Source organism: Cnephaeus nilssonii, assembly GCF_951640355.1.
Source record: "Cnephaeus nilssonii genome assembly, chromosome: 4".
NCBI classification, from domain to species: domain Eukaryota; kingdom Metazoa; phylum Chordata; class Mammalia; order Chiroptera; family Vespertilionidae; genus Cnephaeus; species Cnephaeus nilssonii.
Window position 1 is genome coordinate 3,415,088 of NC_137075.1, and position 24,735 is coordinate 3,439,822.

The 24,735-nt window shown below is 52.8% G+C and overlaps 2 protein-coding genes across 4 annotated transcripts in view; one reads left to right on the forward strand and one right to left on the reverse strand.

Moving 5' to 3' along the window:
- CLK3 (CDC like kinase 3) lies at positions 1–12,926 on the forward strand. Of its 3 annotated transcripts, none has more exons than XM_079768862.1 (13): positions 1–95; positions 3,752–3,903; positions 4,209–4,425; positions 6,280–6,376; positions 6,653–6,719; positions 8,260–8,376; positions 9,125–9,291; positions 10,441–10,535; positions 10,623–10,752; positions 11,000–11,082; positions 11,465–11,544; positions 11,796–11,886; positions 12,455–12,926. In XM_079768862.1, exons 2-13 carry the CDS (start codon positions 3,752–3,754, stop codon positions 12,629–12,631), a joined length of 1,473 nt encoding a protein of 490 aa, XP_079624988.1. In that variant the 5' UTR covers positions 1–95; the 3' UTR covers positions 12,632–12,926. The 3 variants fall into 3 exon arrangements, with proteins under 3 accessions (XP_079624988.1, XP_079624989.1, XP_079624990.1); XM_079768863.1 differs by having other exon boundaries at positions 48–95; positions 3,669–3,903; XM_079768864.1 differs by lacking the exons at positions 1–95; positions 3,752–3,903; positions 6,280–6,376 and having other exon boundaries at positions 4,306–4,425.
- Positions 12,927–13,082: 156 nt separating this feature from the next.
- EDC3 (enhancer of mRNA decapping 3) overlaps positions 13,083–24,735 on the reverse strand; it is an 89,680-nt gene continuing 78,027 nt past the window's right edge. The window contains exons 5-7 of the mRNA XM_079768861.1: positions 24,325–24,478; positions 20,304–20,521; positions 13,083–15,502 (exon numbers count right to left, since the gene is read on the reverse strand). Coding sequence (XP_079624987.1) covers positions 15,168–15,502; positions 20,304–20,521; positions 24,325–24,478 — 707 coding nt within the window. The 3' untranslated portion in view covers positions 13,083–15,167. The remainder of the gene's footprint in view (positions 15,503–20,303; positions 20,522–24,324; positions 24,479–24,735) is intronic.

Consider the following 24,735-nt stretch of genomic DNA (forward strand, 5'->3'; position numbering starts at 1 on the left):
GGGCGGGGCCGCCGCGGGCGGAGGCTGCGGCCGGAAGCGGAAGAGGTGCTGGGAGCGGGAAGTGGGGCCTAGTCGCCGCCGGAGCCCAGGAGACGGTAAGTGTGGTCCCAGACCCATCGCGGCCCAGTGGGCTCGCCGGATGCGGGCCCCTGGGTTCCCGAGCTGGTGTCGGCCTGCTCCGTCTTCTCCTTGGCACCGCGGGCCCCGGTCCCGACGCCCCGGGCCCCCGACCTCTCACCCCTGACCCGCCGCTCTTCCCCCGGGGGGCGGTCACCGGAGACCCCGACCTCCCGATTCCGCGGTGTCGGAGTCGGAGCCCGAGCGGCCTCTGAGGCCCCCGAAGGGATTCCGTTTGGGCCCTGCAACTGTCTGCGGAAGGGGGTCGGGTGCTCCCTAGACTCACCTGGCGGGGCCCTCCGGTCCCTCCCCGCCCCGGCTCGAGGCTGGGTCCGCCTCCTCCCCTCGCGGCCTGGAGTTTGATTCCGACCCGGGCTGGCGTTCCTCCGCCCGCCCGCCCCGCCCCGGTCTTTGCCCCGCCGCCGTGCGCGGCGGTTACGGGGGACGAAGCTCTGAGATCTCTGGGACCCGGCGCGGCAGGAAGGGCCGCGAGCGAGGGCCACAGGCTCCGCGTGTTTCATTGTGTGGATGGAGCCGCTCCAGCCCGGGGGAGGGGCTCGGCCCAGCTGACAGTGCCCGTGCCCGGCCGCCCCCGGCCGGAGCTGCTGCAGTTCCGGGTGCGGAGCTCTGGTGTGGAGCCGGGGTGGGGATTGCCCGAGCCAGGCCCCTTGACGTGGTGGAGCTGGCGGCCCTCCAGCTTCCCTGTCCATGCCCTTGAAAAGGAGCGTTCACTCGGTGGTGGCGGCTTGCAAGGTGGCAGGTTTGAAATTGCAGCGGTGGAGCAGCGTCAGCCAAAAATAACCATGGGGCCCTGGGGTGGCTGGGATCCGGAGGCAGCCGCTGGCCTGGCCGGCTGCTCTGGTCAGCCCAGTTCTGGCCAGGAAGAGCCAATGAGGACCTACTGGGTCTGTGCTCAGAGAGCTGGCACGCTCTGCCTGGCTTCCTTCACCGTGTAGAGCAGAGTCTTACTGAGTATGATTGTGGCCCTTGGCTTCTTTAACCTGTTTGCTGGCGTTTCAGGGAGTGATAATTGAAGAGAAATGGGCCCTGGAGCCCTGGCTGGGAATATAATGAGGGGCACTAGATAGACCCAGTACTTACCTGCCTAGAATGTACTGAAGGAGAGGTTATTTCCCCTGTGATCGCCTTGTGTGAAGTACTTTATAGCTTGTCATCTCTTTTGCCAAGTTGGCTGGGAGATGTTATCTGTATTTTCCAGGTATAGTAAATGGTAACCAAGAGCTAGAGTGGCTTGGTCAGGAGGCCAGCACTGTAGGGTTTTCTACCCAGAGCTCCCCGCCCCCTATGGTCCCTTGGAAGATACTTTAAAAATGCCCTTAAGGCATTTAACACAGACTTAGGTGTTACCTGGAATCTTTTCTAAAAAAATATTTTTATTTCAGAGAGGAAGGAAGAAGGGGGGAGAGAGAGAGAGAAACATCAATGATGAGAATCATTGATCGGTTGCCTCCTGCACACACACACACGCGCACACACACACACCGGGGGATTCAGCCCGCAACCCAGGCATGTGCCCTGACTGGGAATTGAACTCTGACCTGGTAGGTTGAAGCTCAACCACTGAACCATGTCAGCTGGGCCACCTGGAACCTTTTTAACTTAATGAAGAACTGCCTTCAGTACCTCTTGTGGGCACAGACTTGGGTTAGGCATTTGACCTAAAAAGATAGGCATCTTAGTAAAGGGATGACATACTGTAATCCTCACAGAACCCTGTAAGGGATTACCCTAGCGCCGTGGTTGGCAAACTGCGGCTCTCGAGCCACATGCGGCTCTTAGGCCCCTTGAGTGTGGCTCTTCCACAAAATACCACGGCCTGGGCGAGTCTCTTTTGAAGAAGTGGGGTTAGAAGAAGTTTAAGCTTAGAAAATTTGGCTCTCAAAAGAAATTTCAATCGTTGTACTGTTGATATTTGGCTCTGTTGACTAATGAGTTTGCCGACCACTGGCCTAGCTGTGAGAGGAAGCGGAAGGTCAGTAGCTTAATAACTTGCCTTAAAGGCACACATCTAAAAGTGGCATTGCCAAGATTCACACTGACATCTGTCTGACACTGAAGCTGTGCTCTTTCCTCTAACATGAGCATGTGCTGGCCTGGTGTGGACTAGACCGTGTCCTTCGGCTCTGGTGCTTTGTCTGCCCAGTGAGGATGGGCAGGGCATCTTCCTTGTCACTTAGGGACATGTGAGATACCTTCCACCTTCATTTCATAGCGTGGGCACCTGACCCAGGGTAATTGCAGGAAAACAGTGAAACATTAGTCAGCTGATCATCAAAACAGAACAACATTCTAAGTACTTGAGGAGCTGTGGGTAATTTTACATAGTATTTACCTCCAAGGATTGCTGGGACCTGGACTTCCAGGTAGACAGGGGAAGAAACCTGCTCATGGGTGACTGAGGGCAGAGACTTTCTTAGGATCACAGAGAAGCTCCCAGGAGTTTTGTCAGATATGCCTCACTGCTCTGCATTCCATTTTGCTCTTTTCCTGACAGACTTCTCTTGAGATGGGGCAGTCTCAGTGAGTTTGTCCAAAATGTGCTTGGTCAGGCAAACCTAAGACTGACCACCATTGGAGGTTGGCTATGTCCAAGTGAAGGGTTGGGAGTAAGGGTGGCCATGGTCTCTGGCCCAGCCTTCCCATGGAGGCAAGCAATGTCAGGGTTTTGGGGTGGGTGGAACAAGGAGCTGGCCTCACATAGCTATCTTTCTCAGCTGGTGGCTGCTACAGCCTGGCAATTTCCTGTAGCGGATATTGGTCCTTGCTGATCAAGGATAGTGACGTGGGCACATCAGCCTGAGATGGGCACAGGAGAAAAGTTCTAGAGCAGAGGATCTAGAAGAGGGGACAGTACTGTTGGCTAGAGGTGAAGCACTGCCCCAGCATGGCACGGAAGGTGTCTGGATGGTGCTGAATGCGTGTCGGGCAAAACACTTGGGTGCTCTGTCCCAGCATCTTTACTGGTGCTGACCCCGAGTGTGGACCAGCCAGGGCTGGCCAGACCACGGTGTCTGCTGGGCCAGGGGACGTTTGTGAGGCCCTCTTACACCTTCTCCAGGAGCTGCTTCTTGTTTCTGCCGGGAGCTCCTCCACAACTGGTGGTCCTTGCTTCTTTGAGGGGGTCCAGTTCAGGGCCTCCGCGGGCACCTGGGCTGTCCAACCTGAGCACTTTCCTCCTTGGCTCCTCTGTGTTGGCCCCCTGCCAACAGCCGTCTGCCCCTGGCTTGACAGAGCAGGTGCTTCCTAGGGCCCACAGACAGGCAAGAGGGCATTGAGCACAGGAGGCTTCCCTTCCTCCCATCTCCTGATGGTGCTTCCCAGCCCCTCCCTGTGTTCCCTCTCAGCACCTGTCCTGGCCCGCCTGGTTCCCCAAGTGCTCGGGCCATCAGGCCGATCGGTGCTGCTGTGCTGGGGAGGCAGCTTTCTGTTTGTTCATTGGCAGAGGAGGGTGTTGCCTATTGTCTGCTCTTTGACCACTGTGACCTCAGAGTTCTCTTTCACTTCATAAACCCCTGGCGGGGCTGCCTCAGGTGGAACAATGGACCTCTTCTCCAGGAGTGCCGAGGCTGGCTGGCTGCATGTTTAGCAGGGCTGTCCGTTTCTTGTGGCCTAGATGCATCACTGTAAGCGATACCGCTCCCCCGAGCCAGACCCGTACCTGAGCTACCGATGGAAGAGAAGGCGGTCCTACAGTCGGGAGCACGAAGGGAGACTGCGATACCCATCTCGAAGGGAGCCTCCACCCCGGAGATCTCGGTCCAGAAGGTGAGAGGGAACTGGGTCAAAAGGAAGGGCTCCTTCCCTCATCTGGGCCTGGGAGACGGCGGAGGCCTGTGGCAGCCCTGGGCTCCTTCACGTGGCTGCTGCCTCTGCTTGGCTGCACCTAGGTCACTGCCTGTCCTCTCTGGAGTCCTCCCTGGTTTCAGCTGCATTCCCGGCCTCAGTGTTTGCTTCCATTCTTGCTCTGGTGGATCTTGCAGAGTCTCACCACGTTCCTCTGGCCGACAGCAGGAACCTGGCTGGTGGGAGGAAGGCCCTGTCTGACCAGTGTCCCCATGACCTCTTGGCAGCCATGACCGCTTACCCTACCAGAGGCGGTACCGGGAGCGCCGTGATAGCGACACCTACCGATGTGAAGAGCGGAGTCCATCTTTTGGAGAGGACTACTATGGATCTTCACGTTCCCATCATCGTCGACGGTCCCGGGATAGAGAGCCGTACCGGACTCGCAAACATGCCCACCATTGCCACAAACGCCGCACCAGGTCTTGTAGCAGTGCCTCCTCGGTGAGTGGTGGCCAGAGTGTGCTTGCTGGGGCTTTAAGGCCTCATCTGTTCGTAGCCTTTCTCAGGTTGGCTGGTCTGGGTGAGTACTGCTAGCCCTGCACACGTGCATTTGGTGTGTGTGCGTGCGTGTGTTTGTGTGTGTCGTCTGGTTCAGGTACAGGGCTGAGCAAAGGGCTGGCTTCTCTGTCTTCTGGCCCATTGGCAGTGTCAGCTGTAGGGGCTCTGGTTGCGGCGCTGGCAGGCTCCTGGCCTGTCTTGTCTCCACATTGCCCCAGGTTCAGGCTGCTTGGGTGCAAGTGGCCAGGGATACCTCTTAGGGACCCTAACAGGATTGCTGGTGTGTGGTCTGGAGCTGTATGGCCTGGTCCTTCCCACTGAGAGATTGCCTCCACACATAGCTCAGTGCTCTGACTGGTGTGGATGGTACCCACATCTGCAGTCTCACTTCCACGCCCCTCCCCAAAAGCCCGGAGGCTGGAGTGCCTACGGGTAGGGGAGGGTCTTCTTATCAGCTCCGGCTGGGAGCTTCCCTTCTGACCTCCAGCCAGGCCTTCTTCAGCCTAGCCTCTTCGCAGGAGAGGCAGTCAAGACGAGGGATGAGCTGCCTGTGGGGTGGGACATGTAAAAAGAAATGACAGAAAGGCCTACAGCCTAGGCCTTGTCCAGTTGCAGGTCACTTGCCAGGAACAGGGCCTGGTGGTGTTTCTATTGTGCAAGGTTGTATAGATCTCTGCTGAGACCTGGAGCCCACACTGTAGTCACACCTCTGGGAAGGAAAGCCTGTTGTGTGTCTCCGAGGTTATGTGCTGTCTTCTCCCCCTCCTCCCTCCCTCCCTCACTCTCTCCCTCTCTTTTGCCAGCCACGAGGCCCCTGAGGAGTAGTGGTGGAACCAATGGAGGGCCAGGCATCTTCTCTGCTGAGCTCTCCAGTGACTACTTTGCGTGGCCATGGTTTGCAGGTTGACTGTGTGCACCCTCGTGGCTTGGTGGCCTCTCTGCACACTGCACACACTGCCACAGGAGGGCAGTGCAGGTCTCTGGCTCTGTGTCTCTTTTGGTGCCCTCTGTCATGAGGCTCAGGATGCGCCTGGCCTATGAGGAGCATGGGTGCCATGGCAGGAGCTGGCTTGGGGCCTGTGTGGGCCATCATGGTAGGAGGCCTGGAGGTTGACCAGCCAAGAGAATCCCTGGCTCCTTCCCTGTTGGAGGTTGGTGGCAAAAAGGTTGCTGATGAAGGCCGTTTCTGGTGATGATGTTGAGTCTGGCCATGGATGCTGTCTGGAGGCCTGTAGTAGCTTGGCTCTGAGTGGCAGCTGTCGAGTATGTGCAGGGCTGTGTGGGCAAGACAGAGGCAGGCAAAGACAGGCTAGGCATTCTGCAGCTGAAGCCAGCGTGGCCTCTGACCCTTCTGGATGATGGACCAAGGCTTGGGACAGCCGCATTCTTGCGCCGTTTTCACTGCGTCTTCACCCTGGCCGAAGCGTACTGGGAGGGGCTGGGAGGGGAACACATAATAGAGAAGGGTGTCAAGGCTGTGGCTCTCCGCATGGCCCGGCCCCTCAGCAGCAGAGGCTGGTCGTCTTTCTGAGCGTCCAAGTTGTCTTTACATACCTGTAGCTGTTTTTACTTTTCTGTTTTTGAAGTCAGTTTGTGTCTTGACGTGTCCCTTGCAATATCCCTATCGTTATATATGCTGTGTGCCTTATGAAATGCTGGGATCTGGAAAATCCAACCAACCAACCCACCGGCTCCTCACCGTCTCCACCTCTGCCTTTGACTGACACCTCAATCTGTCAATCGGAACCGCCTACCATGCGATTGGTCGGATGGCGTTTCGGGGGGCGGTGCATGCAGAGAAGCCAACAGAGCAGTAAGCGCAGCAGCCGGAGTGTGGAAGATGACAAGGAGGGCCACCTGGTGTGCCGGATCGGCGATTGGCTCCAAGAGCGATGTACAGCCACCTTTCGTAAAACTTTACCTCTCTACTTTCTACCCCCTTGTTAGACCAGACCTCTCCTGCCCGGAGGGGCCTCTAGTGCGCGTGGTGCCTTAGCGGGGCCACCAGTAATTGCCTGAATGACACAAACACTAGCAACTTCTGTTTTTAAGAGTGTAGCAGTGAGAGAGAAACCTTTTTTGTTTTTGAGAATTTGAATGCTGTGAACTTGCAGGAGCTGCCGGCCCTCTGCCCTCCAGTCCCTCACGCCCTGCTTCTTTTCTCTCCTAGATGAGATTGTGGGGAACCTGGGCGAAGGCACCTTTGGCAAGGTGGTGGAGTGCTTGGACCATGCCAGGTGAGCTGTGGCTGCAAAGTGCTTAAACACCTTGGACCCAGGAGGTTAGGGTTGGGATTAGTGAGCATAGGGTCATGTAAACTAGACGTGACCAGAGAGAGAACTGGCAGATCTGAGAGATGTGACACATGGTGGCAGCTCAGCTCTCTGGGCTGTGCCACTCTGAGTAGCCAGAGGGAAAATTAACTTCTGGAGTCATTATGGGGCAGGACGGCTCAGGGGCCTTCTAGGGACTCAAAGGGAATCAGCCAGGGGGGTTGTGAAGAGGTAGAATTCAGCTCAGGAAAAGGGCCTTTCAGCCCTGCTCAGGCTTCCACAGGCCCCCCTGTGCTGAAGGTGGGAATGCCACCAGGGGGTCCTGTTCCAGGAGGAGGCTGGTGGCTATTCCTATGAGGTCCTTTCCTGTCTTGAAAATCTGAGGAAAGGAGATTTTCTCTTGGGAGAGAAAAGCAGGGTGGGGAATATCTGACCCTCGGGCTGTATGAGGCCCGTGAAATCCTTTGGTCTGGCCCTCCCAAGACATTAGGGGTAAGTTAATTAAATGTTCCACCAAAGATAGCAGGCTAATGTTTAAGTTGACAATCTTGTGTGGCCTGCCAGTGATGGTATAAATATCCAAATGGCCCTTGGCAGAAAAATGGTTCCCCACCCTTGCTTAGAAGATACCTCTTCCCTGGGCCTGTGAGCTTTTCCTAGGGCACCAAGGTAAGCCTCCCAGAGGTCTCAGGCTACACCCTTGCAGGACCGAGCTGCTTGTTAGTTCCCAACCCAGCATCTGAATTCTGGCTGTTCCAGCCTCAGTAGGTCATCCTACAAGTCACCTCTGGGGGTAGTCACCTCTGGGGGTAGTCACCTCCGGGGGTAGTCACCTCTGGGGGTAGTCACCTCCGGGGGTAGTCACCTCTGGGGGTAGTCACCTCTGGGGGTAGGGGTGGGCTTGGGGGATGCAGAACAGGAGTTGTTAAAATCCTCACTGGACACTCGGTGATCTCTGATAGATGCTGTGGCTGGTAGGCAGGCAGGTGGGACTGGAGGGAATGTGGTAAAGGGAACAGCCCTTGGCCTCCTAGTGAGAGGCCCCTACTCTGGGCACCCTCACCTCTTGCCAGGCCTTCACTTCATCCTGGAACCCCCATCCCAGGGGAACCATTTGTCCATTTTTGCAGACGTGATTAGGAAGGTCAGGAGGCAGCCTGACAGGGATCGGGGCTGGCTCGCCTGCAGGTTGGGTTATTACTGGGCGAGCTCTGGGGCTGCTTTTGGTCAGTGGGAGAGGCCTGTACACCTCGGCCCACTCTTTGCTGGGGAGCTGGGAGGTAGCTGAGACCGTAGAGCCTGAGGTGCTAGAGGAGCTTGCTGTTTGGAGAGTAGAGGTCTGAGGTTGCATGGGACAGGCTGGGCGTCAAGTGTCTGTTCTCAGGGTAGGCCCTGTCCCTTGAGTCCTGGGTGGTGTCTGCCAAGAGTTGCTGGGTTGGGGTGGAAGGTGGGGGAAGAACTGGGCAGCTTTTCACGAGAACCTCTGCTTCCTTCCCCGGTGCAGAGGGAAGTCTCAAGTTGCCCTGAAGATCATTCGCAACGTGGGCAAGTACCGGGAGGCTGCCCGACTAGAAATCAATGTTCTCAAAAAAATCAAGGAAAAGGACAAAGAGAACAAGTTGTGAGTGTCAGCAAGGAGTGATGAAAGCTTTCACTGGGGACAGCAGCCTCTCTAACCCTAATTCCCGGGACCTTTCTGGGGCTGAGCAGTAGTATCCTCTCACTTGGTGGCATCATGCCCTCTCTGTGCACTCAGAACTAGGGGAGTTGGGTAAGTGATCCTTGTTGGAAGGAGGCTTTGGATTCCAGCTCAGGTTGTACCACAGCCAGCTCTGAGTTCTGAAGCAGGCCTCCCAGCCCTGCGTTTGTGGGCCTTACTGAGTGTGGTGGGCATTAGACAAGATAAACTGGAAGCGGGGGCTCACATCATCAGACGCCCACAGGAGAGCCACCTTTGGCATACGGACGCAGAGCCCTGCGGACTAGGAGTTTCCACTGAGATAGTTGGAAAAGGCACTGCTAGTCCTGTGGAGTGTCCTGGCATCGTTCCATCTTTCTTGGAGATGCAGGGATTATGCCCAATATCTTATGTAGGTAAGACAGGAGACCTCAAATCAAATGCCCCCCTAGCCCACCCCCCTCATAGCATTAAGTTCTTGCTCAGAGCTGATCTGGGTGATGGCTGGTGGGAGATGTCCTCTTGCTATTAACTGATCCTCTTTATGTGTCACACACTACAATGTGCATCTGCATTGTGGTGTGTGACCCAGTGGCCTGGGAGGGAGTGGGGACTGGCTTCATCTGAGGGAAGGGGTGGGGCAGCCAGCCCCCTCAGCACAGCCTGAGCCCCATCCATCTTTCTCCCCTAGCTTGTGTGTCTTGATGTCTGATTGGTTTAACTTCCACGGTCACATGTGCATCGCCTTTGAGCTCCTGGGCAAGAACACCTTTGAGTTCCTGAAGGAGAATAATTTCCAGCCTTACCCCCTACCACATGTCCGGCACATGGCCTACCAGCTCTGCCACGCCCTTAGATGTAAGTGTCCACACTCAAATGGAGCATGGGGAGGCTACACACCTGGCGGGAAAGTCACCTGGCTCGTCCCCATTCGCTCTGGCACACAGCTAACCATTCTGCTGAGCCTGGGACCTATCCGGGCCCCTTTGACTGAGCGGCACTTAGGTTTGAATCTGCAGATGCAGAGGCTGGTCTTCTCTGGGGGCCTTTGGAGCCAGCCTCTGCCCACAAGCACTCAGGAAGAAAGAGCGAGCTGCTCTAGAATTTTCCTAGCTATCAATCCTGTTCACACCTTCCTGCAAAGGATGCAAAGGTCCAAGTGACCTGGGAGATCCACCCACGGACACTGACTACTACTTCCCACCTGCCTGCTTGGTTGACCGCACCCAGCATTGCAGAATTTGTGGTGGTTGGAGCAGGACAGGAGGTAGATAGACCTAGAGCAGGGACTGTGTAGATGGAGGGGATGGTTAAGAGCACTCCAAGCAAGGCAAGTAGCTCAGTGATGGCCTGGATCTAGCACATGCTGACACTCGTGGAAAAGGGCCCATGTTGGGGAGAGATGGGCCACACTGCTGTGAGGGTCTTGAGTGCCAGATAGGAGCCTGAGTCTGAAAATGCTGGGATAGGGATTGGTGGGATAAGGATTGGAGGAAAAAGGAAGATTCCCTGCTTAGGGCTAGGGATGAGAAGAGGCAAGCCTGGCTTCATGGATGTTACTTGGTTTAATACTCTGTTGCCACCAGCTTGACACTTAATTTTTATTAATAAGGGGACCTGCATTTTCACTCAACAGCCCCTGCAAACGATGTAGCTAGTGCTGGGGAGATAGAACCACCCCAAGGCTGATGCTGTAGCTTTGGTGAGAGACCAGGCTGAGGAGGCCTGGCCCCTGCAGGGAGAGGCGGGGGGAGGTGTTTTGAATTGAAAGTCCCCCCTCTCCCCCTCTCCGGCGTCTTCTCAAGCATTCAAACCCTCCAAGGCCCCAAGCACAGAGAATCTTTGAGAGGGAAGCCAGTGTAAAGGCAGAGCTGTGTCTGTTCCTGCAGCCCACTGTGAGGGTCTCTGGCAGACTGGCTTTGGAGGCTGGATCTGGCCTAGAGCTGGCCGGAGCCAGAGAAGCCCAGGTCCTCAGAGCCCACTTCCCCCTCTCTCCTGCCTCTCCAGTTCTACATGAGAACCAACTGACCCACACAGACTTGAAGCCAGAGAACATCCTGTTTGTGAATTCTGAGTTTGAAACGCTCTACAATGAGCATAAGGTATTGATGGGAAGAGGGGAGGCCCCACTCCAGAGCGAGGTTACCCATTGGGACAAAGTTCTGATCTGGCTCTCTTCCTTGCCTCAGAGCTGTGAGGAGAAGTCAGTGAAGAACACCAGCATCCGAGTAGCTGACTTCGGCAGTGCTACCTTTGACCATGAGCATCACACCACCATCGTGGCCACTCGTCATTACCGCCCCCCTGAGGTGATCCTTGGTGAGTGGCCACAGCCCCAGCCCAGATAGAGTGGGCTGCTGCTGGGAGGGAATGAGCAGAGGCAATGGGTGCCTGCCTGCCTGCCCCCCATTGACTGCTTGCCAGTCACCGTGGCTGTCAACTTGGCCTGGCAGAGAAAGGGACCTGTACTGGGGTTGGGCAAGAGTCCTGTCAACCAGTGTGGCTGCTGCCCTGTGACCTCTGGGGCGAGAGCACAGCCTCAGAGCCTCTCCATGTTGGCTTTCAGAGCTGGGCTGGGCACAGCCCTGTGACGTCTGGAGCATCGGCTGCATTCTCTTCGAGTACTACCGGGGCTTCACGCTCTTCCAGGTGAGGCCCCTCCCTCACGGCCCCGCTCCCCTGGTGCTCACACGGGGCCTGCTGTGGGCAGACCATCCTGAGACTGAGCGTGGTAGATGCTCAGAGAAAGGAAGAGGCTAGGATAGCTGAAGCACTCAGGGAGTCTTAAGCTCAGCCATTAGGGATGAAGGGTTGGGGCTCAAAGAGTGACTATTTGAGGCATGAGGCTGTGGAGGTGGGCTGGGGCAGTTTGCGTTCTTGGGAGAGAGCGAGAAACATGGCCTTATCCTTGGCAAAGGGTAGCAGGCTGCCGCAAGGTCACAGAAACTGGGAAGGCACTTTGTCTCTTATCCTCCCTGAGGGGCTGAGGCTTGTACTGAACCCTGCTTGCTCTATCCTTGACCTTCCATAGACCCACGAAAACCGAGAGCATTTGGTGATGATGGAGAAGATCCTAGGACCCATCCCATCACACATGATCCACCGAACTAGGTAAGGAGCCCTGGCCCATAGACCTTTCCCATCTTGCTTGTGGGTCAACAAGCTACTGCAGTCTTTGCAGAAGATGCTGTGGCTCATCCAGGCTCATCGCTTTCCCTGTATGCCCCTCCGAGTGACCCGACAAACCTGCTGTCCTGCTGGGTCAGTCTAGGATTCCCTGCCTGGCTTTGCTGCCATTCCCCAGGCTCCCGCTATCTTCGCCGCCCCCACCCCCAGATGATCTCCTGTTCCTTCATTTTCAGGAAGCAGAAGTACTTCTACAAAGGCGGCCTGGTTTGGGACGAGAACAGCTCTGACGGCCGGTATGTGAAGGAGAACTGCAAACCTCTGAAGGTCAGTTCCTGGCTCCCCAGCTCAGCTCACGCCAAGGCACTGGGCAGACATGTGGCAGCGACAGGCCAGGCAGCCTGGTTCTACGGGAGGCTGCTGGGTGCTGGTAATGGGCTCCTTTCAAACTGCTCCAGAGCGGTTCCTAGCCCTACCCCTTCCCAGCAGGGTGGCTATGGGTGTAATTGGGGAACACCAGAAGAGCCAAGTATCAGAGACCGTACTACTTCCAGCCCCCCCTCTTCTCTCAGTTTTGGGAAGAACTAGGCAGGACTGAGGTGAGGGGGAGGGAAGTAGACATGACCAGGAAGCCTCTGTCAACTGCATTTGGTGCACGGACAGTAAATTTCACAGAGGCGATTTCTACCTACCTGTCAGGACTTTGCATGTGGGGCAGAGGCACCAAACCAGCAAAACATCCAGTAGCCTGACAAGTTCAGAGCCAAAGGCTTTAACAGGCATAAAAGAAAGGAGCCACTCACTGTCCAGGAGGGCAGTCTTCCAGGAGGCACCCACGCAGGAGGGCTTCCCACACCCCTGCCGTCACACTGAGATACCTTGTATCCCTGAGCAGAGTTACATGCTCCAAGACTCCCTGGAGCACGTGCAGCTGTTTGACCTGATGAGGAGGATGTTAGAGTTTGACCCTGCCCAGCGCATCACACTGGCGGAGGCCCTGCTGCACCCCTTCTTTGCTGGCCTGACCCCTGAGGAGCGGTCCTTCCACACCAGCCGCAACCCCAGCAGATGACAGGCACAGGCCACTGCCTGAGGAGATGGAACTGGGCTGCCTGGCCCTCTCTCCAACCTCTCACCACCGGGCCCCAGGGCCAGAGCCACCCAGTGAACAGTGCAATGTGAAGGAAGGCAGGTGCCTGCAAGGGCGGAGACATGCCCAGCTGCCAGAAAGCACAGATTTGACCCAAGCTATTTATATGTTGTAAAGTTATAATAAAGTGTTTCTTACTGTTTGTAACCCCTGGTACCAGTGCGTCGTCTCCAGGCTCCCTGTCTTATTAATTAATAAAGTCTTTCTTAGCAGTTCAGCTTGTGGAGAGCTAAGTATGAACTGGGCCAGGCACAGAAGGACCAACCAGTGAAAAGACCAGAAGCTGGGGTGTTCCTTTGGGCCCAGAAGGGCAATTTTAGCCTTTAGCCTGCTGACAGACCCTGTCTTGTACCTGTTCCCCACTGGCCTTTATATACCTCAGCTCCAAGGACTTTAAGGGGAAAGACCCACTGTAACTCACCGGGGGCATCTAGTTTTACTCGCTGTATGTACCCCAAAACCATAGCTGATGAAGGCTGTCAAGCATGGGACACGGTGGGCTCCTAGGGCTACGGCAGTATCTTACTGCAGTCTACAGAGTAGAACTTGGCAGAGCACAGGACTGTGTCTTTCAGCTTTATTTTAGTGCTGGTTTTTGGTCCCCCAAGAGCTGTTTGAATGAATCTTGACTACCTGACTGGGGGCCCTTGGGGACTGGGCACTGCGGGCAGGATGCCTCTGAAAAGAGCCAAAGACAGGAATCGTGCTTATCTTGAGTACCACTGTGAAATGCCCAGGCTGAGGGCACAGTGCCACCACGGGAGAAAAAATAGGCTTGAGCATAAATTCCCAGTGGCCCCTCAAGGCCATTATCCCCAGGCCACAGCAATTTACTAGAGCAAGCTCTTTTGGACCAGGGTTGTCCTGGCGCATTTTCTACTGTACCCAATCAAGGGACCTAATCACATTAATAGCCAGCCAGAACTTAGCGGTTGCTCACTAAAATGCCTGTAATCTAGCACTGCTCAGATTATGGCCTGTGACTAAAAAGGACCCAATCTTGGGAGCTGCTTGGTCCTGAGGGTGAGCAGAGGCCAAGGGAGGATGCACAGCCCAGGGCTGACAGTCTGTCCTCCCACTGCTGGAAACAACTTAACATTTGAGGAAGGATGGGAGGAAGAGGGACCAGCCCTCTGCCCTGCCTCCTTTGTTCCTGGCTATGCTCCTATAGGGAAGGAATAAGCAGCCTGAAACCAGTGCCTGCCTACCTGTGTCCGTGATCCTTGGTGAGCCTTCCCACTCACCCCTTTAACCAGATTGGGTAAGCACAAAGCAGAAGGCAGCCTGAAGCCCTGAGAAAAGCTTTAAACCACAAGTCTTTTGCTAGGGCAGCTGCCAGGCACTCCAGGGCATGGCTCCTGTTCTCTCAGCCTCCCGGGGCCTAGGCCTGTGAAGGTCTAGGACAAGCATGTCAAACTTGAGGTCGGCAGGCCACATGACTCATTTAAGTCAGCCGCGAGTTTGACATGCTTGGTAGGGGCTTAGTGCCTCAGGATCTGAGCAACAGTGTTTCTGTGGCTGAGCTCCACCAGCTAACTTACCCAGAACTGGCCTCATTTCGGCATCTCTGAGATGAGGTGCTGGCCCCAAGCCTGTTCAGATGGGACAACCAAAAAGGGTTCCAACAAGGGAGGGGCATGTGCCCTGCTCTTGGGTGATGGCTACGGAGGGGAAACCGTAGGGCTGTGTATGCGCTGGCACAGAGGCGGCCTAGGACAGAAGCACCAGGGCCCCCAGCTAGAGGGCACAGGTTAGGGAGCACTGCTGGCAAGATGGGCATGTTGGTTCCGCAGTAACATAACCTTGTATTACCTGTGAGGAAGCCACCCCTTTCCACGCCCCTCAGAGTGGGTTAGAAAGGAGGGCCCTTGGGGAAAATCCCAGCATAAAGCTTGGTGAGCTAAGGGAAAGGGTAAAAAGCCTCCGAATCTCCTGGTGGGACTCCACGGCCCTCACAGCGAGTGGGGAGTGCAGTCTGTCCTTCAGTGCACAGCTGCAGTGCGGTCAGCTGTACATGATCAGAGGGACACAACGCCACCAGCTCTGCAACAGGAAGCACAGGCCCCACACAGGACCTACCCAACCCAGGCCCAGCGGCTGTAAACCTGAAACACAGTTTGTGAGCTGCCTATGGTCTGTAAACAAAGCCCGACCTGGCCATGCAGGGGACCGAGTGTAGAAATGCCTGGAGCCACTGCACACTCGGCCTGCCACCTGCCTCCACACCCAGCGGGAAAGCCTTTCCTGGCGAAGGGCAGGTGACAGGTCCGCTTTAAGTACATGTTAGCAAAAGAAAAAATATATATGATCTGTCCTCTCACAGAAGAAACAAACCCCAAAGAGAAAAAAACTTAACAATAAAGGTCCATGAAGCTTCACATCCTCTTAAGGCATTCGTTGTCGAGTTCAGTGTCAGGAGCAGCAGGGGACTACCAGGTCCAGCTTGTCCAGAGTCCCTCTAGGCAGAGTGTAGTGGGATTACAAACTTGCAGCCAAAGGGTGAGTGGTAGTTGATCCCCACCTCCTGGAACACCTGCTGGGGAATGCCGATGTCGCACAAATAGACGCGGCCCGCATGCTCTCCCAGTGGGAGAGGCAGGCCCAGAGCCAGTGACCACTTGGCATCAATGCCCTGCTCGACTTCATGCACTGGAGGATCTATGCTGAGTACTGGTGCCCGGTTCTGGTTGGCCCAAGCCACAGCTGCCTTGTACCAGGGCTGATCCCGCAAGAAGGCGTTCTCGGGACAATCCAGACAGTTGATCACCAGGTCCACAGGACTAGTGGGCAGATCTGCAAGTGGAAAAAAACATCATCTGAAAATCCCTCCAAGCAGGGAACCTAGGTCGGGAGTAGAATCCAGGTGGCCCTTCAAGTGTCGTGTTCAGACACTCCTTCAGTGCTTCTCCGAGGCCAGCCTTCTAAGGCTGGGCCAGGCCTGAGGCACCGGGAGTTCCAAGGCTTGGTGGGAGGGATGCTAGAGACCGACGGCATGTCAGCCAGATGGACCACTGTCCCCACGGAGCTCAGAGGCTGAAGCACTGTCCTGCTGGGTGTGCAGACCTCCTCACAGCATAATCTGACGGACTTCCTGGGAATATGAGCTCCAGGAAGGCGGGGTCTACTGCCAAGTCCGCACTCACAGGGAGGCACTGACTGCCATTTGCTGACTGGCCCTAGAAGTGATCAGGCAAGAGCATGCTCACCTACTCTGCTCCGGGCTAGCCTGATCTAGCTGGTCTCTTCACTAGTCTCATGGACATGGGTCTTCCTTGCAGCCCACCTTAAGAATGGGGAGGGAAGCTGTCACCTCTCCAGGCATTTACAAGGGCTTCTCTGCTCTCACCAGGCCTCTGGGCCAGTATACAGTAAGAACAGATGTTTGTGAGCATGTGACTCTTGACCAAGGTAAGAGGTTAAACTGAGAATAGCAGAAGTCAGACCAAACAAGGCATCCTCAGGCTTGCACAATTGGGACAGGAAGCCTTTAGGGCAACAAGAGAAAGAACTGCCTGGAATGGCATCACGTTATAGATTACAAGAAGGGGAACTCATACCAAGCCCCCTTCCCAACTCTCAGCCTGAAGTAATGACTTTTCTCAGAGACCTTTGGCTTCCTTACGTAGGACGGGGCACCATAGGGCTGTCTGAGTGCCCATAGGCCTGAAAGTTAAGAAACTGGCTCAAGCTCTGGCTCCAACTTGCCACCTGACCCCTGGCAAAGCCCTTTCTGTGGGCCACATTTATTCTCTCCACTTAAACTCACTCTGATCAGATTTTACCGCCACCCTACTCCACTTGAAACTGCTCTTCCACACTACTAAATCCAGTGGTCAATTCTCATTCTTAATTTAGACAGCCTAGAATATCTTGCTGACACAGTTCATCATACCCACCTCTGTTCACTTGTCTTTCAGGTACCAGACTCTCCTAATTTTCCTTCTCCTTCACTGATCACTCCTTCTCTGTCTCCTTAGCTGGTCTCTGACTCCCTGACTTGTAAACAAAGAAAACAGTGTAACAACTTCTCTATCTACTCTCTCTTCCTAGGAGATACCTTATCCAGACTCATAATGGCTTTAAATACCACATATACACTTATAACTCCAGAGTGGATCCCTTCACTAAACTCCAGACTCATATTTACATATATAAATTTCCACCTGTTTATCCAGCGGTACCTCTGAGCTTCTGCTCTTCCCCCAAAGACCTCGTCCCTCAAATCTTCCTATTTCAGTGATGGCACCTCCATCCTTCCAGTCACTTAGGCCAAAGACCTTGGAGTCACTCATTTTTTTTAAAAAAACAACTCTTCATTGTTGAAAGTATTACAGATGTTCCCCTTTCCCTCCCCATTGTCCCCCTCCAATAGGATCCGGTCCCGCCCCAGGCCCTCACCACCCTATTTATCATCTGTGTCCCTGGGTAATGCATGTATGCAATATGAGTTCTTTGGTTAATCTCTTCCTCCCCTCTCCCCTTCCTCAGAGATTCATCAGTGTGTTCCATGTTTCCATGCCTCTGGTTCTATTTTATTCACTAGTTTATTTTGTTCATTAAATTCCTTGTTCATTTGTTCTGATTTTTAGATTCCATTGTTGATATATATTTATTGCCATTTTATTGTTCGTTTTTTATCCTTTTTTTCCCTTCTTCTTCAAGAAGATCCTTTAACATTTCATGTAATGCTGGTTTGGTGGTGATGAACTCCTTTCTTGTCCGTGAAGCTCTTTATGTGACCCTCAGTTCTAAATGAGAGCTTTGCTGGGTAATCTTGGTTGTAGGTTCTTGCTATTCATTACCTTGAGTATGTTGCCACTCCCTTCTGGCCTGCATAGTTTCTGTTGAGAAATCAGCTGACAGTCGTATGGGTGCTCCCTTGTAGGTAACTGACTGCTTTTCTCTTGCTGCTTTTAAAATTGTCTTTAACCCTTGGCATTTTAATTCTGATGTGTCTCAGTATGGGCCTCTTTGGGTTCCTCTTGTTTGGAACTCCATGAGCTTCCTGGACTTGTAAGTCTATTTCTTTTACCAGGTAGGGGAAGTTTTCTGTCATTATTTTTTAAAATGGGTTTTCAATATCTTGCTCTCTTTTTCTCTGGCACCCCCATAATGCGAATGTTGGTACGCTTGAAGTTGTACCAGAGGCTCCTTACTCTATCTTCATACTTTTGGATTCTTTTTTCTTTTTGCTCTTCTGATTGGGTGTTTTTGCTTCCTCATATTCCAAATCATTGATTTGATTCTCAAAATCCTCTACTGTTGAAGCCCTGTAAATTATTCTTGATTTCTGACTGGACTTTTTTTTGTCTTTGATAGTCTCATTAAGATCCTTGAATGTCTCACTAAGTCCCCCAAAGCTCTTTGAGCCCCCTGAAGATCTCATTAGGATCCTTGGGTAACCTTATAACCATGGTTTTGAACTCTGTATCTAGTAGTTTGGTTGCTTCCATTTCTTTCATTTGTAACATGTTTCTTTGTCTCCAAATTTTGGCAACTTCTCTATGTTTGTTTCTATGAATTAGGTAGAGCCGCTATGTCTCCTGGAATTGGTAGAGTGGCCTTATGTAGTAGGTGTCCTGTAGAGCCCAGTGGCTCAGCCTCCCCAGTCACCTCAGCTGGGCACTCTAGGTGCATCCCTGTGTGGGCTGTGTGCACAGTCTTGTTGTAGTTCAGCCTTGATTGCTATTGGCGTCACTGGGAGGAATTGACCACCAGGCCAATCAGCTTGAGGACCAGCTGCAACTACAGTGGGAGAGCTGCTGTGCAGAAAACACCCCTATGGAGCAGGACTTGCTTCAGTGGGGCTTTGGTGCTCACTGAGTCTGCCCCCTGTGTGTGTCGCTTGTGGATATGAAGAGTTGTAATCTGCTCTGGTCTGAAGCTGTCCACCAGGTGCACTGACTCTAGGGCCTCCAGGGAAGTGCAAAGTCAGCCTCTGCCTGGGCCACCCAGCTACAGAGATCTGCAGATGGCTGCTATTTGTATTGGGCTGGGAAGTGCACAGACGAGGCCCAGCTGTGAAGCAAGGCAGGCTGCTGCTAGTGCCAGGCCTGGAGCCACTGATTGAGAGGTATGGGGTACACTGAGGCCAGCTGCTGCTTGTTCAATTTTAGAGAAGTCTGAAGCCTGAGCCAGGACAAGCCGTTCTTATGGAAAAACCACTGCAAACAGTTTGGGTGAGAGCTGCAAACTGGGTGGGGCAGGGTCACAGGGAATCACCAGGGTGGGATGAACAGTATAGTCCAGGTTGATGGAGACTCAGATATGGTGATGCCTCTTGGCACTGTGGTGGGGAGGTAGGTCTCCGAAAAGGAACAACGGCCTCTGCCAGCACTTCTGTCTGGAAGAAAGCTGACCCCCAGTTCTTATGATGCCAGACAATTTAGTTCCTCTCCGTATGTCCCTGGATTCTTCCAAGCTGCTTCCCCAGCACTGGAGCTCAAGAGGGAATGAGTCTAAGTTTGTGCGCCAGCCCTTTAAGAGGAACTGCCTGGGATCCCAGTAGCCTCCAGGTCACTCAGCCACAATTCCTGCTGGTTTTTACAGCCTGAAGTTATTGAGACTTCTCTTCCCAGTACTGGTATCCTGGGCGTAGGGGTCTGGGATACCTTGCTCCTCACAGGAGGGCCTCTGTGGCCAACATATCCCTCCTGGTTAAAAACACGCCAAGTGGGTGTCAGACTAGACCAGTGGTCGGCAAACTCATAAGTCAACAGAGCCAAATATCAACAGTACAACGATTGAAATTTCTTTTGAGAGCCAAATTTTTTAAACTTAAACATTGGTACATTGTTATTAACTTAATTAGGGTACTCCTAAGCTGGCCTCTGCTAAAAACTCAAGGGGCCAAAGAGCCGCATGTAGCTCGCGAGCCGCAGTTTGCCGACCACTGGACTAGACTATTCCATGCCTCCACCCCTTCTACCAGTCTCAATGTACTTGCTTTAATTCCCTAGTTGTAGGACTTCCATTCAGCCAGATTTCAGGTGATTCTGAATGACGGTTGTTCTGTGGTTTAATTTTGATGTGGAACCTGAGCTGGATTATACTTTTCTTCTACTTAATCCTCCGGTGACTTTATATCTCACCCTGGTAAAAGTTCAAACCCTTACAGTGATCCATCCATAGGCTCTTGATGACCTGATGTGGAAATATCTAAGTCTGCTACTCCTCACCCAACCCTCCAACACTCTCTTCTCCGCTTTATTTGTTTCCAAAATACTACAAAAAATGTTACTTATTCATCTGTCCTAACCAGAATGTTAAGCTCCATGGAAGCATGGATTTAAGAAAAACAAAAACTATTGCTTTATCCCTTGTGTCAGGAACAGTGCCTGTTCCATTAATATTTGTGAAATGAATAAATGGGTCAACAGCTCTCTATCTGAGTATGGGACAAGGAGGGTGAAGGGATGGGAAGTAGGCAAGTCAATACCAAAGTAGTTCCCATTTGTACTATGACTCCTTACAACAGGCAGAGCATGCCTTAAACACAGGTGTTTTTCCACCTGTCGCCACTGGGCAGTACAATCAGACCATCAAACTACTGAGGAGGGAGGCAGCCTCAGCCCAGCCTCGCGCAAGTGCTCACCTTTGAGACTAGACACTTGTTGGCCTTGGGTCTTGCTGAAGAGAGACAGCTCATTGGTGATGGACTCGAGCATCTTGACAAAGTTGGGCAGGAAGAGGATCACCTGGACATCATGGTTGGCTAGGTGCCGTCCACAGCTGATACCCTGAGCCCCCTTCACATGGGGCCCACATAGCAAAGCCACTGTAGGCCTCTGGTGAACATTTTTGGGATTCAGCCTGGAACAGAGGTAAAGACGCATTCTCAATTGCAGACCTGGCAATCCCTTGCACCCAAACCAAGAGCCTCGGCACCTGTTGCTCTCAGCGTTCCTGATGGTCCCGGGTTGCAGAGGTCTACAGCGTGTCCCATACCCCAGTGTCACTTCATATGCTGGAGCTTCTCACTAGGCAGTTCATCCAGATCTTGTTCCACAGAACACTGTTTTCTTACCAACAACATTTACTGTTCTCACAGTGTGAACCTATCAGGTCCAAACTCTGCTTAACCTCAGCAGCCTTCTTTACTTTCCTTCCCCAACAAGCCTGCCCACTGCAGTTAGGTCTGGTCTCATCATTCTCTCCTGCACTTGTAAGCTCTTTCTTGATTCTGCTCAAACTGTTCCCTGCCCAGAAAGCCCACCTTTTCTGTGAGCTCCAGCTCAAAGCTCACCTTTTCCAGGATTACTCTGGCTCAGCTTCTAAGAAACTCACAGTAAGCACCAGACGGGATAGTTCTAAATCGTCCTCCACTGGTTACCAGTCCACGTTCTCTTTACTAAGCTGCCAGTAAGCTTTAATAAGGGCAACTTTGTAGATACTAATAGGACCAACTTCACAGGATGCTGTGTGGATCAGTTCTGAGAACAGAGCCCAACACACAAAAAGTGCTCGTAGATGTTGCACTATCATAGTACTCGTCATAGAGGAGGCAGCAAGCTAGGGGTTTCCCAGCCTCCGAGGCTGGCAATTGACTTGGACACCCACTTCCTGATGACATCACTTTGAGTTTCCTCTCAGGTCTCAGAGAAGCCGCACGTTAAGGTAGGGATGAGCCCTGGGAGCTGTGCCCAACCCAAAGGCGGTACAGTCTGCCCCTGGGCAGGGAGATGGGGGAAATGTACAGAAGCAGCCTCAGGTCCCTGCTTGGGGTGGAGCAGTGCCGGTTACTTACTGGTCTCCCAAAGGGAGAAAGATGACAGTGCTGTCAAACCAAAGAGGAAATCCCCAACCTCCAATAAATTTGGGGGATACCATTCATTTCTTCTATATTTCATCTTAAGGAAATAGGAGTACTCCCTTCAGACAGACACTGCATAGTTCTGGCATATGACTCACCTACGTCTTTTTCCTAAACGGACTCTCCCTCTCACAGAGGCATTCCCCATCGGAGGACTCAAAGCAGACCATGGTACCAACACACACAACAGTAGGGAGCAGAGCACAGGCACTGGAAACATCTATGTATATCAGACACCTGGCTCCATGTCTGAGCAAGGTCACATGGGCAAGTCTTTGGCTCTAGCTCTCTGAGCCTTAGCTGGCTCATCTTAGAACTCTAGACTACTACTTACCTTTGAGGTGAAGTTATGTGAAAGCACAGTGAAAAAGTGCGTGGTCGCTTTAGCCAGTTTGGCTCAGTGGGTAGAACATCGGCCCATGGACTGAAGAGTCCCGGGTTCAATTTTGGCCAAGGGCACGTACCTCAGTTGTAGGGCTCCATCCTGGCCATGGTTGGGTACGTGTAGGAGACAACCAATTGATGTGTCTCTCTCACATCGATGTTTCTCTGTCTCTCCCCCACCCCCTTCCACTCTCTCTAAAAATCAATGAAAAAATATCCTTGGATGAGGATTAACAACAACAAAAAGTACATGGTCCTTGATATACATGAAACTGCTTACTAAGTGGTAATCTTTCTCAAAGGAAAGCCAGCAAATGCTGCAAAGGACAGGGGACAGTCTCCTGAGAGTTCATATAGGCACAAGCACAGCCAGCTCCAAGAAGCTGGCTTGAGAGAGTATAACTTCTGTTTCTGGGAAGCCACTTAATGGCCTCAAATACTCCTAGGAAGAACTTATTCCAGGAGCTGCCCCAATGGCCAATTTTGGGGAGGTGCAGCAGTCACCAGAGCCAAGGGCCTGGTGCTCCATCAGAGGGCAGCTTGCACTATTTCCTTCTTTGGGGACGGGTGTGTGTGTGTGTGTGTGTGTGTGTGTGTGTGTAGGTGGGGGTGAGGAACAGGGTCTCCGTTGCCTCTTTGCTGGCATAGGAGAAGCCAGGAATCCAGCACGGTTGAGAAGCAAGCCTAAATCAAGGGCAAGGAGGAATAAACACACCTACAACGCTATAGGGCAAGGTGAGTGGAAGAGAAGAAGGGGAAACCTCACGTCCAGACTGGTTCCCTTTAGACACCTCTCTCCCACAAGGTTGCCACTGTCCTCTTTATTGACAAATCCAGCAGACACTTGTCAACTCTAATTTTGCTTGCTATCTCAGCAGCACCAATGCTGACCATTCCTTTATTCTTCAAACACTATTTCTTGGGTTCTGAAGCACTATCCTCTTAGTTTTACCTCTCTAGCTTTCTTTCAGCCATTTTGGAAGGCTCCTGATCACCCAACTATGCCTTTAGTGCTGATGTTTCCCAGAATTCCACCCTAGGCCCATCCTTTCTTTATACTCTCTTTATAGAACCTCATCTATTCTATACCATTTATGAGCTGATGACTTCCAGATCTCTATCTTCTGCTCAGGCTGTCTTTTAAACCACAGATCAAGACGGCTAATAGTTTGTTGGGCTACTTCACAGGCCTCTCAAACCTAACCTATCCAAAACAAGATCCACCATCTCCTCCAAACGTGCTCCTCTTCTCACATTTCCTATCACAGTGAATGTTATCACCATCCAACAAGATAGCCATGTTGGAAAGCTTGAAGTTCAGTGACTACAGACTCTCCACTTTTCATCACCTCCAACATCCATGCAATGGCCCTGCCCTGATTTTATCCTTAAAAAACAAAACAAAACTCTTCACTTATTTCCCCTTCTCTGATCTCTACTTCCCTGGTTGAGGCCACCATCATTTAGCCCCTGACTCAGTTTTCTGTTACAGTTTGCTAACTGGTCTCAATGTCTCCAGTCTTGCCTCCACTTAATCTACTCAGCCAAAGTCATCTTTGTAAAACCCAAGACTAATCATGTCACAACCCAACTGAAATCCCTTCAGCAGCTCCCTACTGCTCAGTTGCACCAAGCCCTGTTTTCCAGCCATACTTAATGACTCACAGCCCCTCACTTTCCACGGTCTCTCAATTCTCTCTGCTCTTGGCACATGCTACTCCATAGATCTAGACTACTTTTCTCCATTCCTGCAGGACTCAGCTTGGATGCCCCTGCTCTAGGAAGGTTGACTGGCTTCTTCCTGGAGTAGGAAAAAATGTGGCTTGCTGGAGAATCTTCTTTTTCCTCTACCACAGCATCGTGCTTTTTGGAGGCCCCATTAGGCTACTAGAGGGCGGAAGCAGTGTTTTCTCCTTCTCTGTATCCCTAGTCCTAGCACAAGGCTGGCACATTGTATCAGTAAATGTCCACAAATAAAATTAAGCACTGCTCCTGACATATAAACCGAAATGGTAGGTGCGAAGATACCAAACTCGAGCTCTCCCACCCAACTGTGAGGGTGGTTTTGGAAGTTCTCGGGTATGGAACTCAGGATCGATTTGTACCCCAGCCCCTTTGAATGACAAGTGCCAAAGGTTCTTAGAAGGCAGGCCTCTGGTCGTCAGCAGCAGTCTCAAAGCCAGCTCTCACCAGGAAAGAAAGAGCCAAAGGGTGGCTTGCTGGGAGAAAAATGAGGACTCACCAGAGATGGATTAGAGAAGCGAACAAAAACCTCCAGCATCCAGAAAGTTACTTCATAAAGGCATTCCCATTAGCCAAGCAGGAACTGTCTAATGAGCCTCTTGTGTGAGGCTCTGTGGTGGCCCATGCAGAGCAGCATCAATGCACACGCATCCCCCGCCAATCCGGAGGCATTTACCTGTTGGGTCCTCCGAGGAGGGTCAGTGCCATCTGACTGGCACACACGCCTGTCATCTCCAGTCTCCGCTCCAGAGTCAGCCCATGCTTTTCAGCCACAGACAACAGCTTTTTATGTAGCTCACAGGAAACACTTGGGACAACCAAGCCAGAATCTGCAGTACAAAAGGAGGTGTGGAGAGAGAGGGGCAGCGATTACAGGAAATCAGGTTCACAAATGCGTGTACTGAACCCAGAATTCTGTGAAAGCCAGGTCTTTCAGACTGACCCTCCCCGACCCATCTGCCTCGCCTGGGACTGAGACATGCTATGCAGCCCCAGAGGCTCAGGCAGTGGATGGGACACAGAGGAACAGCTTGTTCAGGTTTCCACAGAACAGGGTTTGTGAAGCTTGGACCACGAAGACCAAATC

What these genes read in the sequence shown, in the direction of transcription:
- CLK3 (XM_079768862.1), top strand. Translation starts at nt 3,752, where the DNA reads ATGCATCACTGTAAGCGATACCGCTCCCCCGAGCCAGACCCGTACCTG. An exon ending in GCTCTGCCACGCCCTTAGAT is followed by an intron (nt 9,292 to 10,440) that starts GTAAGTGTCCAC and finishes CTGCCTCTCCAG; the next exon opens with TTCTACATGAGAACCAACTG. An exon ending in CGCTCTACAATGAGCATAAG is followed by an intron (nt 10,536 to 10,622) that starts GTATTGATGGGA and finishes TCCTTGCCTCAG; the next exon opens with AGCTGTGAGGAGAAGTCAGT.